Source organism: Heteronotia binoei, chromosome 8, assembly GCF_032191835.1.
Source record: "Heteronotia binoei isolate CCM8104 ecotype False Entrance Well chromosome 8, APGP_CSIRO_Hbin_v1, whole genome shotgun sequence".
NCBI classification, from domain to species: Eukaryota; Metazoa; Chordata; class Lepidosauria; order Squamata; family Gekkonidae; genus Heteronotia; species Heteronotia binoei.
Window position 1 is genome coordinate 4120200 of NC_083230.1, and position 19325 is coordinate 4139524.

The 19325-nt window shown below is 44.6% G+C and overlaps 1 protein-coding gene across 15 annotated transcripts in view; it reads left to right on the top strand.

Annotated features, from left to right (window-relative positions):
- Positions 1-19325, top strand: part of MAGI2 (membrane associated guanylate kinase, WW and PDZ domain containing 2) — a 972748-nt gene that overhangs the window by 572197 nt on the left and 381226 nt on the right. For all 15 annotated transcript variants that reach the window (XM_060244677.1, XM_060244666.1, XM_060244681.1 and 12 more), the window contains one exon: positions 12388-12445. In XM_060244677.1, coding sequence (XP_060100660.1) covers positions 12388-12445 — 58 coding nt within the window. The remainder of the gene's footprint in view (positions 1-12387; positions 12446-19325) is intronic.

Sequence of the window (19325 nt, forward strand, 5' to 3'; positions counted from 1 at the left end):
CTGGGGCTGAATTGAACAGTTGAAACGAATGCAGCCATTATGAGTGAACCAAGGAGGGAGGGTACAGGAAAGGTCTTTTCTGCTTGCTATTCTTTTTATCTGTTAAAAAACATGTTCACCATTTTGAATGCTAATTTACTACCCACCTTCTATATGTTGCACACACAACTTGTGGGCTAGCATGTTTCCCCAGTCCAATCAGTCAGGAAACCATGCAGGCCACAGAGTCCTTGGATCCAGAACCAAGGGAGTAGCTTACTGATAAGATAGGACAAACACACACCCCGATCTTTCTGTTCCAAAGTGTTTATCAGTGTTTCTCAAAAAATCAGGTCCATTAAAATAGATTGTATAAATTTTTGATAGCATGTCCAACGTGGTAAAATTAATCTTTTATTGGTTAATTAATCATGACCTCATAACCTTGTCCTGTTCCCACTGGTTACATCAGCTGGTGCAAAGATGCCTTATTAGAAATTTCCCAAAACTGCCTTCTGGGATGGACAAAATTTATTTTTGTAAATGTTAGAAGTGCTCAAGGACAGTTCAGAGGCTCATTACTATGGGAATGTGGAGCTCATTCTGGGATAGATCAAGTTTTCCCTAGAATACTAATGTTTGCTTTTTTCTGTCATCCTGACCCAACTCCAGCTATGTGAGTGCTCCTAGGAAGCTTCCTTTTGTCCTCCAAGGTAATGGCTCTGATGTTTTGGGAGCAAAAATCTTTCTCCTGGCTCTTCCTTACTTAGAGGTCTCTTAAGAAAAATAAGGCTCTTAATATAAAATGAAACTCAATATAATATGCATCAACTCTTAACATATCTCCATATTCAAATTCTTTGTGCAAAGCATAACTAAGTATGGATCTTAATTGGTTTCTGAGGCAATAGTGCAAACTTCAGGTTCACACAGGCTGACTCATCCATCATATATGTATGACCACTTTTCCTAATTCCATTTCATTATTTGATGAAATTGCACATGAAAGCTCACACCTTGAATAAAACTTTGTGGATCTTAAAGGTGCCCCTGGACTCTAACTTTGTTCTATTGATTCAGACCAACACTGCTGCCCACCTGGATCTTTTCGGTTTCCAATTCAGCTTGATCTTGATCAGAAGGACCTCATTGGCAAGGCTTTTCATATTCTTTTGTTGGCCTAAGGACAGTATAGGTTTGTTTGGGTATTTCTTTTCTCCTTTTGGATTCACTCTGTTTACCTGAGGCCTCTTGGGGTACCGGAAATGCAGTTCTTGGTTGGAAGGGGGCAGAAGTGATGACTGAGTGAACTAACAGAACTGCTCAACCAACAATATTGTCTCCAAAGGCCCATTTCTACCAATACCAAGGGCAACACCCCATAAATACAGCCTAAACTAAAACTGGAGGAAGGAAGGAAGAATTTTTAAGGCAGAGACACAGGTGAGATAAAGAAGAACCAGGCCTTTTTCTTAATTGGTGTTCTGTATAACCTAGTCTTTCTCATGGTGGCTGCCACACTTTAAAACACATAGGGACCTGTGAGGAATCATTGGGGAGGAATAATCATGTTCAGCATTACTCACTTCTGTCTCCTGACTATTTTCCCCTACGCTGCTGCTTCCAGCTTTGGAGGCAACACCATGGCCTCAGTTTTGCCATTTTGGGTTGCTGCAGCACTAACCTGTTAAGAGTTCTTTGAGGGTGAACAAACATGTGGACTAAGGGGACCCAATAGTTGTTGTTTACCTTGACTTCCAGAAAACTTTTGAGAAAGTTCCTCATCAAAGGCTCCTTAGTAAGCTCAAGAGTCATGGGGTAAAAGGACAAGTCCTTTTGTGGATCAAACACTGTCTAATTAATAGGAAACAGAGAGTATAAATGGGCAATTTTCACAGTGGAGGGTAGTAAGTAGTGGGGTGCCACAGGGCTCAGTTCTGGTCCTATACTTTTTAATTTGTTCATTAATGATTTGGAGTTGGGAATAAGCAGTGAAGTGGCTAAATTTGTGGATGACACTAATATGTTCAGGGTGGTGAGAACCAGAGAGAATTGTGAGGCACTCCAATGGAATCTGTCAAGGCTGGAAGAGTGGGCATCAACATGGCAGATGAGGTTCAATGTGGCCACGTGCAAGGTAATGCACAAAAATCCTAACTATAAATACAAGCTGATGGGGTGTAAACTGAAGGAGACTGACCAAGCGAGAGATCTTGGGGTCATGGTAGATAACTCACTGAAAATGTCAAGATAGCGTACGACTGCAACAAAAAAAGCCAATGCTATGCTGGGAATTATTAGGAAGGGAATTGAAAACAAATCAGCCAGTATCATAATGTCCCTGTATAAATCGATGGCGCGGCCTCATTTGGAGTACTGTGTACAGTTCTGGTCAGCTCACCTCAAAAAAGATATTATAGCACTGGAAAAAGTCCAGAAAAGGGCAACTAGAATGATTAAAGGGTTAGAAAACTTTTCATCTAAGAAAGTTTAAAACGCTTGGGGCTCTTTAGCTTGGAGAAATGTTGACTGAGGGGTGACATGATAGAGGTTTACAAGATTATGCACGGGATAGAGAAAGTAGAGAAAGAAGTACTTTTCTCCCTTTCTCACAATACAAGAACTCATGGACACTCAATGAAATTGCTGAGTAGCCGGGTTAGAACGGATAAAAGGAAGTACTTCTTCACCCAAAGGGCAATTAACACATGGAATTCACTGCCACAGGAGGTGGTGGCAGCTACAAGCATAACCAGCTTCAAGAGGGGATTGGATAAACATATGGAGCAGAGGTCTATCAGTGGCTATTTGCCACAGCGTATTGTTGGAACTCTCTGTCTGGGGCAAGTGATGCTCTGTATTCTTGGTGCTTGGGAGGGGCAACAGTGTGAGGACTTCTAGTGTCGGTCCCACTGATGGACCTCTTGATGGCACCTGGGTTTTTTGGCCACTGTATGACACAGAGTGTTGGACTGGATGGGTGATTGGCCTGATCCAACATGACTTCTTTTATGTTCTTATGTTCAATTTTACAATAGCAATTGTTTCATCTAGTTTTAGTTCTGACTATTACCAATCACATCAGCCCCATAGCCAGAAATTTTGAGGATAATTTTTTTTGAGGGGGGGGGGGCATGGGGCTTGGCTGCTTCTTCCAGTGGCCAGCAGCCCAGCCTCAGCTCTCTCTCTCTCTTCTACTTTCTCACTCACTGTCACTCTCTCACACCTTCTCTTTCACTGTCGCTGTCACTCTATCGTGCTCTCTCTCTCTCTCATTTGCTGTCTCTCTTTCTCATGCTCTCTGTTGCTCTTGCTGTTGCTCTCTCTCTCTCTCTCTCTCTCAATAGTGACTGTGAGCACTCCCCTTAGGGTGCTGCAGGCCAATCATCTCCCTCAGGTCTGCTGAACAAGCCCCCGCCAGCAAGCGAGTGGCTCTCTCTCTCTCTCTCTCTCCTCCCTCTCCACACCGGGGGGGGGGGGCATAACAACGAGGATAACTCCAAGTGGAGCAGGCCCTGATCAGTCCTGCAGGCTGGAACTGGGAAGGCAGGTGGACTGGGAGGAGGAGGATGTGGGGTGGGGGGAGGCAGAGCTGCGATAGGGAGACCAGGAAAAAGGAAGAGAGAAAGCATCTGTTGGGAAGGGGAGTGGAGCTGCAGGCCAATGGACAAGGAGGGGGGGCACCTCAACTGCCACCTCCTTGGCACCCAATGTGACAGTGAAACCCAAAGCATGCACCCCTCCCTCCCCCCCTCCAGGTCCCCACCCAGCGGCCCCTGGGATCCCCATCTGCCCGCTCCATCGGGATTCCCATGGCTCCTTGCCAGCCAGAAATCTCACTGGTTGGAAGACCCAACAGAGGAGCCATACAGCTGAAGAGGGGTCTTCCTACCCCCACCCCCCGTGACTACGGGCCCGAATCACATGCTGTCCAAATAGTTCTTGTATGTTGTGGGGCTAAAAGAAGTTCTCTTGTTCATCTTAAATTGAAACTAATTACTGAGGATTAATTATTCCTGCAATATGGTACCTTCTAGGAACAGGTGTTATAGCAACCCAAAATGCTGCTGAAACACAACTTTCCACCCAGAAACCATGCTGAATATTTCAGGGGAAGAAGGGGATTACACATTCTTCCCAATTATTGCTTTTTAATTGGACTTTTCTGCAAATATTAAATTTTCACTTTGACTGGCATCTAATCTACCCAAGTGACCTGCACCCCACATGCCAGCCCAGTCAGATCTCCTCAGGAGCAATACCCTCAGGTCTAGGCAGCAAGGCTTGAGAGCATCAACAGAGACTGGCAGGCTGGAGCTCAGGCTTACATGTAGTGGACCCGTTCATCCAGCAAAGCAGCTTTCCCAAGCCACAGCCTAAATAGGCTGGGAAGTAAACAGGTTCAGCAGCCCTACTGGCAGGTATCAAGCTCCTGCTGCTACATTGTGCTTTGACCAGGATCCTGTGAAGAATTATCATTCTCACTGCCTGGCTCTGGGGTGGGAGTCTGTGCAGCCAGTCAAGCAGTTTGTTTCCTTTGTACCACCTCAGCCCTTGCCTTCTGTCACTGCCAAAGTGTTAGCCTCTCCAGGGGGACTATGGGCCTGGGGTTGCATCCTGCCTAGTGCTCCTTTCAGAGATCAGCTGCAAGGTCTCCCTTGCAGACTTTAGTACAGAGCCTCTGGCTCTGCTAAAACATTGGCATCAGACACCTCTGCAGAGCTGGGCTCTTTCTGGTCCCTCTGGTCTTCCTTGGTCACTTCTCCAAAAAACACAAAGTCAGAGACACTGGGTTGAGCAGAGGACATCATAACAACAGAGGCCAACCCTTCACTATTAAATATAAAGGGATTGAATATCCTGTATTAGAACAGAAAGCTAGTCATGATGCTCTACGGCAGGGGTGTCAAACTCATTTGCTATGGGGGCTGGATTTGACATAAATGAGACCGTGTCGGGCTAGGCCATGTCGGGCTGGGCCATGTCGGGCTGGGCCATGTGTGTACCTATTTAAGATTAGGTAGCAGGGATATAAACTTTATTAAATATTTTTTTAAAAAAAAAACCTTAAAACATGCTTAAAATATTAACACTTGTTGGTCTTAAAGGTGCTTTCTTTGTATTTCTCCCATGGGGTCCAGGGAACTAGGGAAAGGATGCTCTGGCTCTTTCCTTCCTTCCAAAGGAGACCAGGAGGGGGAGGAGCCTCAGCCAATAGAAGGAAGAGAGGCTTGGCTCAGTAGCTCTGCTGTGCGATTGAGAGAGCCTGGCAAAGCAACCTCTTCCTCCCCCACTTCCTGCCTAAGGGATGAGCCTTAGCCAATGGAGAAAATATAGACTTTGCTCTGTAGCTCCTGTGAGACTGAGCAAGCCTTGCAAAGAGAGGAAGCAGATGACCGCAAGTCACTCGGGGGCCTGATAGGAGCCCTCTGGGGGCCTGATTTGGCCCCTTGAGCTGCATGTTTGACACCCCTGCTCTATGGGTACTTTATGACTTTATGATTCTATGCCTGATGATCCAACTGACAAGGCTTTGAATTTTTTTTCTTGAGAAATACATTTTGTGGGTGAAACTTTAATATTTTATTCAGGATTAGCAGGCTTCACATTTTCATCAAATGCTTTTGTAATCATACTCTAGGGGTGATACCAGACAGACGTTTAAAGCAGCCCAGGGGACAGGAGGCAAGCAGATGAAAAAAGTGCATCCACACGCGCACATCTGCCTGCCGTCCCCATCCCACCTCAGTCCCGTCCCAGGCTTGCTGGAAGCTGGCTCAAAAAGGCACCACTTTCAAAGTGGTACCTTTTTGCTGGGGCCCCTCTGAGGTGCCTCCCCAGCTGTTTGGAAAGCCAAGAGGTGCACGGAGAGTGCGCGGAGAGCCGCGAATGGGGCACGAGAACATTCCAGACGCTCCTTGGCGCCCATGGCCCGCCCCTTTTCCACACACTGTCCGGAAGCTCCAGGGCGCTCCATTTCCGACTGCCTCTCTTTGGGACAGCTTGAAACTGACCCAAACCGGCCATCTGGTATCACCCTAGGTGACCTAAAAACAAAAATTCTGATTTGATTTTCTCCAAGTATTTTCTTATTTTTTTTTCTTTTCCATAGAGGCTTAAGAAGTGTACAAAGGTCATTTTAATTACCTGAGATCTTGATAGTTTTTCTGCATGAAATGCACAATATAGGCAATAGGATTTTGGCAGAATATGTCTTTCAAATTAATATAACATTTCTGAGCTTCAAAATGCTTAATTCATGTTGCTTATCTCAGGACTATCTTTACAACAGTAGCCCTGTAATGATGTAATAATAGTTTTGATCTGACAAACTGTGATTGCAGTGGTGAATATTCCCCACCTTCTTCTTCCTGTAGCAGCCCCAGGTGACTTCTGAGAAGCTGCTACTGGGAGTCAGGAGAGTCTTGTAAACAAAATGCTATGTCATGGGTCAGCCTAAGGCTAGCATGGCTGAAGACTCCCCAGGAGTCAAGGAGCTGTTTGCAGTCAGCCCTGAACCAGTTGAGGTTAATGAGCCAGAAGTGCAAGAGCCCCCAGATTCATTGCCAGCAGCTGACCCAGAGTCACCCACACTCAACCCTGAAGCAGTTGACAAACCACAACTGCTTGTAAGCAGCTCATCATACTCACCCCCACTGGTCAATCTGCAGAGTCTCTGGCATGAACTAAAGATGTGCAAACAGAGTGTTCAGCTCTTGGCTTTGCGTCATCTGCTTGCTGATGACAGCTCTGAGTAACTACAGAAGCACTTCCAAGCAGATGGCTATAAATAGGGCTTGTTAAGAGAGCCCTATATAAATCAGACCAGAATATCTGTAGAGTGTGGAAGTATTATGCCCCAATCCTGTGAACTCTGTGGCCACAACACTGGACTCAGCTTTGCTACCTGTGACCTTCCGACTGACCCCCGATTCTGTTTTTTGGACCTGCCTGAACCTTGCTGATCAATGACCTCAGACTGACTTGACTCTGCTTTCCTGGGCAACCCATAAACTCTGTCTGCTGCTAAACTGGTATTTGATCTCTGGACTGGACTCTTGACTATGATTTGGCATTCCCAGGACAAGCTACATGGCGTGAGAGGGGAAACTGGGCATGCAAGAGTAAATGGCTCAATTTTGCTTCCTTACTGTAGCACCATCCCCATGACAAGTGGCATTTTGTCCACAAGGCACTCTTAGCCCCCAGTAGCAGGTTCTCAGGTGTCACAAGGGAGGCTGCTGTGGAATTAAAAAACCAAGGAGGCCCTTCAGGTCATGGGTCCTAGGATCCAACCTAATTAGGCTTCCCAACCCCCCCCCGCCCTGGCGGGGGACCCCTGTATTTGCAGCCCCCTCCCCTGCTCTCCAAAAATCCGGAAACGGGGGGTGGGGTGGAGGAACTGCTTCTCGCGCCGTCATCAAGTCAGCTGACCAGAGGGAGAAGCCCCGCCCCCAGAGGATCATGGGCAGCTGAGGAAGGCACGATGGGCAGCTGGTCCCCTGCTCCGTTGCTGCTGGCCGCGCTCGCCGCCTTGGCGCCCGCAGCCACTCCGCAGGCGACGACTGCTCCAGCCGCATCACCACCCCCCACACCCTCGCTTCCTACCAGGGGCCCCCGCCGCGCCTCCCCCCCCCCCCCGCAGCCTTTGGGTAAAGAGTTACCAATAGGAAAGGGTTGGTCATCAAAGCCTTTGGGATTTCAGCCAGATGCAGGACCATGGCGGAGTGCAGATTTGCATTGGGGGGTGGATCCACATGTCACTTGAGGACTTATCACCAGCTTTAAGAGGGGATTGGATAAAAATATGGAGCAGAGGTCCATCAGTGGCATAATTGTCCATCTTGGAGTTCAATTATGCGTGTCATACCCTTGTTCCTGGCTCCGCCCCCAATGTCTCCTGGCTCCACTCCCAAAGTCTCCTGGCTCCACCCCCAAAGTCCCCAGATATTTCTTGAATTGGACTTGGCAACCCTAAACCTAATAGTACTTTTACATGTTGAACATATTTCACTGGAATTATTTTGTTGCCATCCTTTCACAATCCTGTAATATGTCAGTATTGTTATCCTCATAGTGAAGGTATGAGACTGAGAGAACCGCCACCTAATAATTGGCAGAAGTGAGAACTGAGCTAATGAGATTCTTAGCTCTGTATCCTGGGAACAAACCCACATTTTGTTGGTTTACCCAATTCAGATGTTTTTGGCTTTGAACTCAGAGGTTTTTGAGGATAAAGTAGAGGGAGTTTACAAGGGCTCCGTTTTATTACTGACTGTCGTTTTTCTATAGAGAGGTGGGAGTGTGTTGGTGTGCACATATCCTGCTTGATGCTGACTACTGTGTACCAAATGAAGTCCAGAAAATGCAGTGTCTAATTTAGAAAATGCCTATTTTGCTTTTTTCCAAAACATAAAAATGAAACTCATTCGGATTTCATTGCAGAGACAGACATGGTACCATTATTTAAGAATATAAGATCCTGGCTGGATCAGACCAGTGGTCCATCTAGTCCATCATCCTGTCTCACACAGAGGCCAAGACCTTCCCCTGATGTAGCCTTCTGGTACTAGGAGTCAGTGGTTTAGAGCCTCTGAATGTGGAGGTTCCCTTTAGTCAAGCTGGCTAGCAGCCACTATCCTCCATGAATCTGTCTAATCCCCCTTTAAAGCTGTCTGTTCCTGTGACCATCAGGACAGCAAATTCCACGTTTTAACCACTCTCTGTGTAAAGAAATATTTCCTTTTGTCTGTCTTCAGTCTACTGTTCATCAACTTCATTGGATGCCCTTGAGTTCTATATTCTGGGAGAGGGAGAAAAAAATTATTATACCCTCCACTTTGTGCATAATTTTATAAACCTCTATCATGTCCCAATTAATTAATTCAGCTCTCATTAATTTTTTACTGACTTTTACACTCATAAATGGGATTTGCTATCTAAACTTTTAACAGTTTGGTCAGCTCACATATGCCATTATGCATCATTAAACTAGAAAAACAAAGAGGAGTGAACTATTATAAAATCATAAATTTATTCCAATTTTTTCTTTTGCATAATCATAGAAAGCACTGTGTTTCTGAAGAAACTTGTGAAAGAAGTGTTGTTTCAATTTATACCAGTGTGTAAAATGATTTTTTTAAGACTTGGGCTTTATTTTATTTGAAATATTTCTACCTTGCTTTTCTCTTGAAAAGGACTCAAGGTTACTCTAGATTAAGTTACAGAACACGGACAGATTTCCGCCCACCCCCTACTAACTGGCCACTTTTCTGTCTTCTTAAGATTGTTAAATGTAAAGTGAACTATGAAAGATAATATTAGGATAATACAACCAATTTAGGGCAACTTCATAGTATTATACCTATTCTGGGGTCCATGATCACTCTGGGAGTCCACAAAGCTGAAAAAAATTGTTTTCATGCACTGTTTGGGCAGGGCTAGAGAGTGTGGGAGGAGTGTGGAGTAGTAGAAGAAGAAGACTGCAGATTTATACCCCGCCCTTCTCTCTGAATCAGATACTTAGAGCGGCTTACAATCTCCTTTATCTTCCTCCCCCACAACAGACACCCTGTGAGGTGGGTAGGGCTGAGAGGGCTCTCACAGCAGCTGCCCTTTCAAGGACAACTCCTGCAATAGCTATGGCTAACCCAAGGCCATTCCAACCACTGTAAGTGGAGGAGTAAGGAATCAACCCCAGTTCTCCCAGATAAGGGTCTGCACACTTAACATCAGTACATCTTTGGGGTCACTTTTGGTGGCAGTACTCTGTGTGTGTGTGTGTTAGCATGTGCGTTAGCATCATGCAAATATGGATTTGTGTATTCTTTTTTCCCATGTGCACATTTTCATTAAGTGTCAGGGGAACCAGTGCCTATGATCAGTCAGCCACACTTTTCTGTGTATAATTTATTGGTCTGTAGATGGGTGAAGGGTAACTAAAACTACAAACACATAAAATTATTCAAATAAAAAATCAAGTTATAAATATCCTTATTGTCTTAACAGGTCATATTAAAAACAAAGCTAAATTTCTCACTCATAATTATTTATTTTGTTTGATTTATATCCTGCCCTCCCCACAAAAGCAGGCTCAGAATGCATCTTCTCATGCAGTGGAAGGAATATTACAACCACCAACCTGATACGGAATGAATACAAGCAGTGCTTCAAAGAGTGGCAGTGAAACTGAGGTGTCCCAACATCCTCTAGTTAAATCATGTCGAAATAGATGAGTGGACACTAATAAATAAATAAATAAAACCCACATCAATCCAGTTTTCATCTGGGTCACGGGACGGAGACGGTTCCGGTCGCCCTCACAGATGACCTCCAGAGCACCTGGACAGAGGTGGCTTGGCAGTGCTGATGTTGTTAGACCTGTTGGCGGCATTCGACATGGTTGGCCATCAGCTACTGACCTGTCGCCTCGCTGATGCTGGGATTCAGGGGTTGGCCTTGAACTGGCTTGCTTCCTTCCTCCAGGGTCGGGGACAGAAGGTGGCGCTAGGAGATGAACTATCCCGATGACACCCACTTATATGTGGTGTGCCGCAGGGAGCGATTCTTTCTCCGATGTTATTCAACATCTACATGTGCCCCCTCGCCCAGGTTGCCTAGAGGTATGGGCTGGGTTGTCACCAATATGCGGATGACACCCAACTCTATCTGCTGATGGGCGGCCAGTCCAACTCCACCCCAGAAGATCTGTCCATAGCATTGCATGCTGTGGCGGGGTGGCTCAGGCTGAGTAGCCTGAAATTAAATCCAATGAAGACAGAGGTCCTGTATCTGAGTCACCGCTGTCCGGGACCAGAGGTCCATTTACCGACCTTCGATGGAGCCCAGCTCATGCTGGTGCCCAAGGTTAAAAGCTTAGGGGTGCTCTTGGATCCCTCTCTAACAATGGAGGCCCAAGTAGCTGCCACTGACAAGTCAGCCTTTTACCATCTGCAGATGGCAAAGCAGTTGGTCCCCTTTCTTGAACACGATGACTTGGCAACAGTGATCCATGCGACGGTTGCCTTGAGACTGGATTACTGTAATGCTCTCTACATGGGGCTGCCCTTGTCCCAAATCCAGCGACTTCAGCTAGCGCAGAATGCTGCAGCCAGACAGTTAATGGGAGTTCCTTTACGGGAACACATCCAGCCTGTGCTGAAAGCGCTGCACTGGTTACCAATAGGGTACCGGATTCGCTTCAAGGTGCTGGTTTTAACCTTTAAAGCCCTATATGGCCAGGGTCCTGCATACCTTAGGGACTGCTTTTCTCTGCACATGCCCCAGCGAGCACTTCAGTCCAGGTCTCAAAACCTGTTGACAGTTCCCAGCATCAGAGAAGCAAAGCTCAAAACAACGAGAGCCAGGGCCTTTTCTGTTGCTGCCCCTAGCTGGTGGAATGAGTTGCCGGAGGAGGTTAGGGCCCTGCGAGAGCTCTTACAGTTCCGCAGGGCCTGCAAAACGGCACTCTTCCGCCAGGCATTTACATGAATGGTAACATCTGCAGCAATGGGACTGGCCCATAAGAACACCACCAATGGCCTCCTTCACAACGCTGTGATGATCCTGAGACCTCTGAGCAGAGCTAGCCACCAGAATTTAAATCGCTGCCTGAAATTATGATAGTAGCACATGCAAATATTTTAAATTGTTTCTATGTTTTATGTTTTTATTGTTGCTTATTGTATCAGTCACACTAATGTGTTTGTGTTGCCCCTTGGTTTGTGAGCTGCCCTGAGCCTGCCTTTGGTGGGGAGGGCAGGATATAAATTAAATAAATAATATTGCAGGAGTTCTTTGAGTAAACAAAAATTTGTGTGTGAATGGTTTTCAGTGCCAATGAATATCCCCTCCAGAAAACCCACACCACTGCTTTGAATTGTGCCTCATTTGGGAGGAAAACCATCATTTCTAATGCACAGCCACCATCCTGGCTGCTTGTCGACAATAAAGTGTCATCATGTAGTATTTGTATTCTGCACAGTACAGATGTATTTTTTTACTTGTATACAAGGTTACACCAATTGTAATTGACACTCCTGCTGTTTGTGCTGAGTGAAGCTATATAAGGAATTAAGCAATACAAGTTTTAGGTTACTGCTACAGCATCATTGTAACATTTGAAACCTGAATGTGCAGTTCAGAAACCATTTCTTGGAGGAGAGAGGATTTTCCTAATTTCCTTGGACAATGATATCACAGTTTTTCATGCCAGTTTTCAAATTTAAAAAAAAACACGCACAACTCTTTCAACTGCCATGGAAAACATCTAGAATTTGGCATTGCTTTTGAGCACTTTATTTAACTGTGTTACGTTACCATGCTTGACAACAATACTCTTTCATTATTATGAGAAATCTTGGCATCTCTTGCTGCATTTACTGAGAGGCATTACTCTTTGTTTTGCAGAGCTACCATATGGCTGGGAGAAGATTGATGATCCCATTTATGGCACTTATTATGTTGAGTAAGTTTCCAAGTCCTATTTTAATTTCTTGTCAATATCATATAAATTGCTATTGATATATCCAATCTGTCAGCCGGTGTTCTAAATGTTGGTGTCTAGTTTGCCCATAATGGATAATAAACTAATAGGGTGAAAGTTCTCAAGAAGATTTAAATGACATTTTTTGTAGATGGGGAGTTAATCCAGGAATTGAGGACTGTTCCATAATGATCAATTAGTGTAAATAAGTTGGCCAAAGGCATGGACCACCAGACCGCATTTTTTTTTTTAAATCTCAGCAGGGAGACCACCAAGTCCTGGTGCTTTGCCAACTTTTAAACCATCTATTGAATCAATAATTTCATCAAGTTTAACAGGAGGCCAGACAGGGAGATCAGCAAGTACAGAAGCATCTATAATGGATCTCTCCTCCATGAAGCTGTCTAACCCTAATTTAAATCTTTCTGTGCTTACAGCCATCACTACCTCCACTGGAGAGAGGAGAGGAGAGCCAGTTTGGTGTAGTGGTTAAGTGTGCGGACTCTTATCTGGGAGAACTGGGTTTGATTCCCCACTCCTCCACTTGCACCTGCTGGCATGGCCTTGGGTCAGCCATAGCTCTGGCAGAGGTTGTCCTTGAAAGGGCAGCTGCTGTGAGAGCCCTCTCCAGCCCCACCCACCTCACAGGGTGTTTGTTGTGGGGGAGGAAGGTAAAGGAGATTGTGAGCCGCTCTGAGACTCTTCGGAGTAGAGGGCGGGATATAAATCCAATATCTTCTTCTTCTTCTTCTTCTTCTTCTTCACTGGCAGTGAATTCTACAGTGTGATAATTCATTGAGTAAACAAATCCCCCAGGTTTGCCGAACCATCTGTTTTTAGTCAATGTGAGACCAATCCACAGATTTAGGTATCCACAAATGAGCCCACATGTGACTATTAAAATTGGGTAAATGTTTTACAAGATTAAAATCTGCCTCCATTCCTGAAGACTGGAAGGTAGCTAATGACACCACCATCGTTAAAAGGGGTTCCAGAGGAGATCCAGGAAATTACAGATCAGTCTGATGTCAATACTGGGAAAGCTGGTGGAAATTGTTATTAAAGAGAGAATTAGTAGGCACCTTGATGAACAAAAGCTATTGAGGAAGACTTAGCATAGGTTCTGAAAGGGAAGATCTGTCTCACTAACCTGTTAGAGTTCTTTGTAGGGGTGAACAAACATGTGAACAAGAGGGACCCAAGGGATGTTGTTTACCTTGACTTCCAGAAAGCTTTTGATACAGTTCCTCATAAAAGGCTCCTAAGGGTGTTCTTACATTCAGTTTTGATCTAGAGTTATTGAGTATTCAAATCATCTGCCACTGTTCTGCTTTAATTATTTCCTTTTTACATTTGTGGATTTGCTGTGCTCATTTTGCGGAGCTAAACTTCTGCATTGCAGCTCATGCACAAACTGCTGATGTCAGTTACAGGAACTGCAGATATATGGTTCTGAGACATCACATTTTATCCTGATGCCTGATTGCTACATTCTGCAGATCTTTCCAATGTTCACAGTTTCCTTATTACTCTATGATGTGGATTATTGTGAGCAAAAATTAAACTTTGTGAGATACATCCAAGTGAGTATGATAGTATGAGCTGTGATCAGGGCAGCCAGAATACCAGTGTATACAGGGATGTATACAATTGCTTAGAAATCATCACCATACAAATGTAAATTGAGGCAAGTAACAAGATGAGGCAAGCAATGAGATGTAAAAATTTCAAGTGCTGTCAATTCTCATGCAAATTGGTGGCACCTTGTGGCTTTTGAAGGGACAGGGAGTGGGGTCTGACAATACAGAGGAAAACTTCTACAACCATTCATTTTATATGCCTCTTGAGAAATGTCCAGATCAAAACTAGTTTCAAGAAAAGTGAGGCAACAGCAAAGTTGGCACCCATTTCGCCTAAACAAATGTAGATGTTTCGGGAAGCAACGGTGCAAGACAGTTGTGAGCACATTCTGTAGTATAAAAGTTGAGTTTCCAGTGCAGAGATAGAGAGCAACAAACTGTCAGTGTAAAAACACCCTAAGTAAGCTCAATAGCAATGGGGTAAAAGGTCAGGTCCTCTTGTGGATCAAAAATTGGTTCAGTAACAGAAAACAGAGAATGAGTATAAATGGGCAATTTTCACAATGGAGGGTGGTAAGCAATGGGGTACTAAAAGGCTCATTACTGCATCTGATGCTTTTTAACTTGTTCATTAATGATTTGGAGTTGGGAGTAAGCAGCAAAGTGGCTGAGTTTTCAGATGACACTAAATTGTTCAGGGTGGTTAGAACCAGGAAGGATTGTGAGGCACTCCAAAAGGGATCTGTTGATGGTGGGCATCAAAATGGCAAAGTGCAAAGTAATACACATTAAGGCCAAAAATCCTAACTATAACTACACATTGATGGGGTCTGAACTGGCAGAGACTGACCAAGAGAGAGATCTTGGAGTTGTGGTAGATAACTCACTGAAAGTGTCAAGACAGTGTGCGACTGCAGTAAAAAAGGCCAGTGCTATGCTGGGGATTATTAGGAAGGGAATTGAAAACAAATCAGTCAGTACCATTATGCTCCTGTATAAATCGATGGTGCGGTCTCATTTGGAGTACTGTGTACAATTCTGGTCACCACACCACAAAGAAGATATAACATTGGAAAAAGTGCAGCAAAGGGCAATTAGAATGATTAAAGGGTTCACCCTATGAAGAAAGGTTAAAGCGCTTGGGGCTCTTTAGCCTGGAGAAACATCAACTGAGGTTTACATGATAGAGGTTTACAAGATTATGCATGGGATAGAGAAAGCAGGTGAAGAAGTACTTTTCTCCCTTTCTCACAATACAAGAACTTGTGAGCATTCAAAATTGCTGAGCAGTTGGGTTAGAACAGATAAAAGGGAGTACTTTTTCACCCAAAGGGTGATTAACACATGGAATTCACTGTCACAGGAGGTGGTGGCCGCTACATGTATAGATGCAGGGCCGGATTAATAATTAGGCCAAATAGGCACTAGCCTATGGGCCCCCATGCCTTTAGGGGCCCTGGCTGGCTTTCCTCCCCATTTCCCCCCCTGCCTGCAGCCCTCCCAGCCTGCATGTGCAGCCAGCAACTGAGCCCTACTTTGCCCGACTTGCCTGGTGCGCCTGATGCTCGTGTCATCACCAAGTTTGCCCCTCTCTGCCTCTCCCCTGCAGCTTTGTCAAAGGGACTTTTGAGAAGGTGCCTGCAGGCTGCAGCAAGGGCTGCAGGCAGCAGGGCAGCTTCTCCAACTCTGATATAATTTGCTAGGCCCCGCCCCCCAAGATTTTGATTGCCTAGGGGCCTCCACAGGGTTTAATCCAGCCCTGTATAGATGGCTAGAGAGGACTAGATAAACATATGGAGCAGAGGACTATCAGTGGCTATTAGCCCCAGGGTATAGATGGAACTCTGTGTCTGGGGGAAATGATGCTCTGTATTCTTGGTGCTTGCAGGGGCAATTAGTATCCTGGCCCTGCTGGTGGACCTCCTGATGGCACCTGGTTTCTTTGGCCACTGGGTGACCCAGAGTGTTGGACTGAATGGGCCATTGGACTGATCCAACAGGGCTTCTCTTATGTGACCCAGAGTGTTGGACTGGATGGGCCATTGGACTGATCCAACAGGGCTTCTCTTATGTGACCCAGAGTGTTGGACTGGATGGGCCATTGGACTGATCCAACAGGGCTTCTCTTATGTGACCCAGAGTGTTGGACTGGATGGGCCATTGGACTGATCCAACAGGGCTTCTCTTATGTGACCCAGAGTGTTGGACTGGATGAGCCATTCGCCTGATCCAACAGGGCTTCTTTTATGTTCTTATGTAACATTCATACAACATTTACAAAAGAAAATGCCACTTTAAATGTCTTCTTAACAGAGTTCATGTTTTTAGAAAGGTTTGTATGCATTTGCCATCCGCCATGTTCCTTGTCCATATAAAGACAAGTAAAATGAAGAAATGCACTTCAAAAAGATTATATTTCAGATATACAGCCAGTGAATGAGAAGGAAATGCAAAGTGCTTGGCACTTCACATAGTCACATAGCTAAGTAATTTAGCTTATGTACATGCAGGGTGAGCATTAACCAGTCTGTTCAGAAATGCTTGTGGAAATGAGGACATTGAGGAGCAAATATCAACTGTAGATGATTTTGCAACACAATGCCCTCTGTCAGGTGAATACACAGACATAACAATTATAGAACAATAGGGGAGACTTGAATGTGTCCTCTCCTTGTTCATTCCAAATGTACTCTTTTTCTCCCCAGTAGGGGCTCCTCCTTCAAAAAAAAATCTGTAGTTTTGTTGTTGTTGTTGTTTTAGGGTATTTCATTGTCAATGGATAAAAGCCAACTGTGGACAAAGCTGACTGAATAGCACTTATAATGTGCTATCCAGTCACAAAACTTCATAATACTTCCTGGCAGAGGTAAACATATACCTCCTTACTTGGCCTCTGTGCTGTGAAGGACTCCAGAATAGGAGCCCAGTTACATTGCTGGCATTTTCCTACTCACTTGAATCTATTCTGAAGCTTAGAAGTTAGAGTTGGAACTTGTCCCTGACCCAGAACAGCTTTCACAGCAAAATTTACCTCTTCAGCCATGCTGTTTGACTATACCTAAAACATGCCCACAATTATGATCATATGGGGCAGTTAACTCAATCAAATCTGTTCAAATCTTGTAGGTCATTTGGTGAGTCATATGACACTTTAGTTGGTGTGACCTCATGACTGTTGTGGTGAATCAGCACCTCTCAAGTGATAGCGACTTAGCAGTGTATTAATATGGCACACACAAGGAAGACTGTAAAACACTTTACAACTCAGAAATACTAGCTAGACCAGCATCAGCAGCTGTGTAGACATTTCAATTCCCCAAGGTGGGGGGTAGAGCTGAGCCAGAGGCATTGCCATGCTAGGTCCTTAAAAGAACTGGGATCAAGTGACATCATTGGGAGCATCCCATGGGGGCCTCCATTATCACTGCCTATGGAGGTGGGGCCATGGGGATTTAGGGAGAAACTTGCCAGAAATTTAGGGGGAAACCCCCACCCTGGCAATGTCCCTGGACTGAGCCAAACCCAGGAAAAGGTGGGAGTTTGCCAGTGGTGTTAGCAGTATCTCAGTGATCTCCTGCTATGTCCTGTTTTTGAAATTCACTTTAAAATCTGCAAATATACATGTCATGCATAGGACAAACTAATGGTCACAAATTTGACAGTAAAAGGCAACACACAAAAGACTTCAGGGGAACTTTTTAAAAGTTTCCCTGGACATTGTACTGAAATTTACAAAATTATGGCATCACATATACCTTCATTTGGCAAATGCATGGCTGGAGTCTCTGAGCTAGGGTAGAATACAGAACAGTTGCTGGAACAGTTGCTAATTTTTGAGCAATGTACAGAGTTCAGAGTAGTAGCAATCTCCTTCGCATTTCAAACTTGTATCCTACAAGTGAGTGCAAGTACATGTTGAGGCAATTTGGAACAGTGCCCATAGCCATGACCCCAAAGAAAACTCACACTTATTCCACCTAGGATTTTATATACTTTGCCTTCTTAAAAAAGGTAAAGGTAGTCCCCTGTGCAAGCACCAAGTTGTTACCACCCACGTTGTGACATTGCATCATGACTTTTTGTTACGAGGTGGTTTGCCATTGCCTTCCCCAGTCATCTACACGTGCCTTCTTATAACACCTTAAAACTCCACCTTAAACTCCATCTTAAAAACACAAACATTCAGAACAAATTATTAATAAAAATCACATAATTATGGGAAATGACTGCATTCCTTTGCATGGTTAATTTTTGTCCTTAGGTTCAACTTGCAAAATGGGTTTGGCTTCAACAAATGATCTTCAGACATCTGAAAGACAACTTTAACTTTGAATTAACAATGCAAACTGTTTATTTACATGTTTAAAAAATTACACTACAATCAAATATTCTCCAAATCCCCTGTTCCCATTTCTCCCACAAGCATGATAATCATGTAATCCCTGCAGCTTAGTATTTCAAATTCGTCAAAATGTTTTATAGCTGTTTATCCAAACAACGACCATGCAAAGAAAGCCACAATCGCTGGGGCCATTAACTTTCAAAAGTGGTTAGAAGTGGTTCAGCATCCACTTCAGTGAATGTGGACACAAAATATCTATCTGCCAAAAGAATCCCCATATCCTATAGCTGTGCACTTGCGAGGTAGTAATAGTGCTATTCAACTCCCCCGCCCCCAGTTTCTTCTCTAAACATTAGCTAGTTGAATAAAGTCCAGTGGCACCTTTAAGACCAACAAAGTGTTATTCACAATATAAGCTGTCCTGTGCAAGCATACTTCATCAGACACTTTGAAGCAGTTTCTTCAGCCCTTACTTATAGGTGGTGGGGTAGTTGTCAGGAAGGTCGATTAAGAGTCAAGATGCATAAGTACTAGGTGATTATAGCTGAGATTGGATGAGAAAGGTCTGTGAATGACAGAAAATTAGCATGCAGGTACAAGATGTGGGAATGAGGGTTGAGTCCAGTGGTACCTACATGTTAAAAAAAAAAGTTCCATTATGGGTACAAGTAAGAACTGAGAGGCTTAGTATGATCCAGGACTCAGATTCAGCAGGAGCTCACAGGAGCACAGCTCCTGAACCTTTCTGAGGTTTTTCCCTCGTCCTCCCCACCAACCTTGTTCATTGAATAGTAGATACAGCTGCATAACAATCCCTGGATTAGGAGAGTGGGCAGCCAGCCAGCTACCCCAGCAGCCATTATGAACCCCTGGAGAAGCCTGCACTGTCCTTTCTCCACTTCTTATGTGATTTTGGGCAGTGGGTGGCTTGCTGGACTTT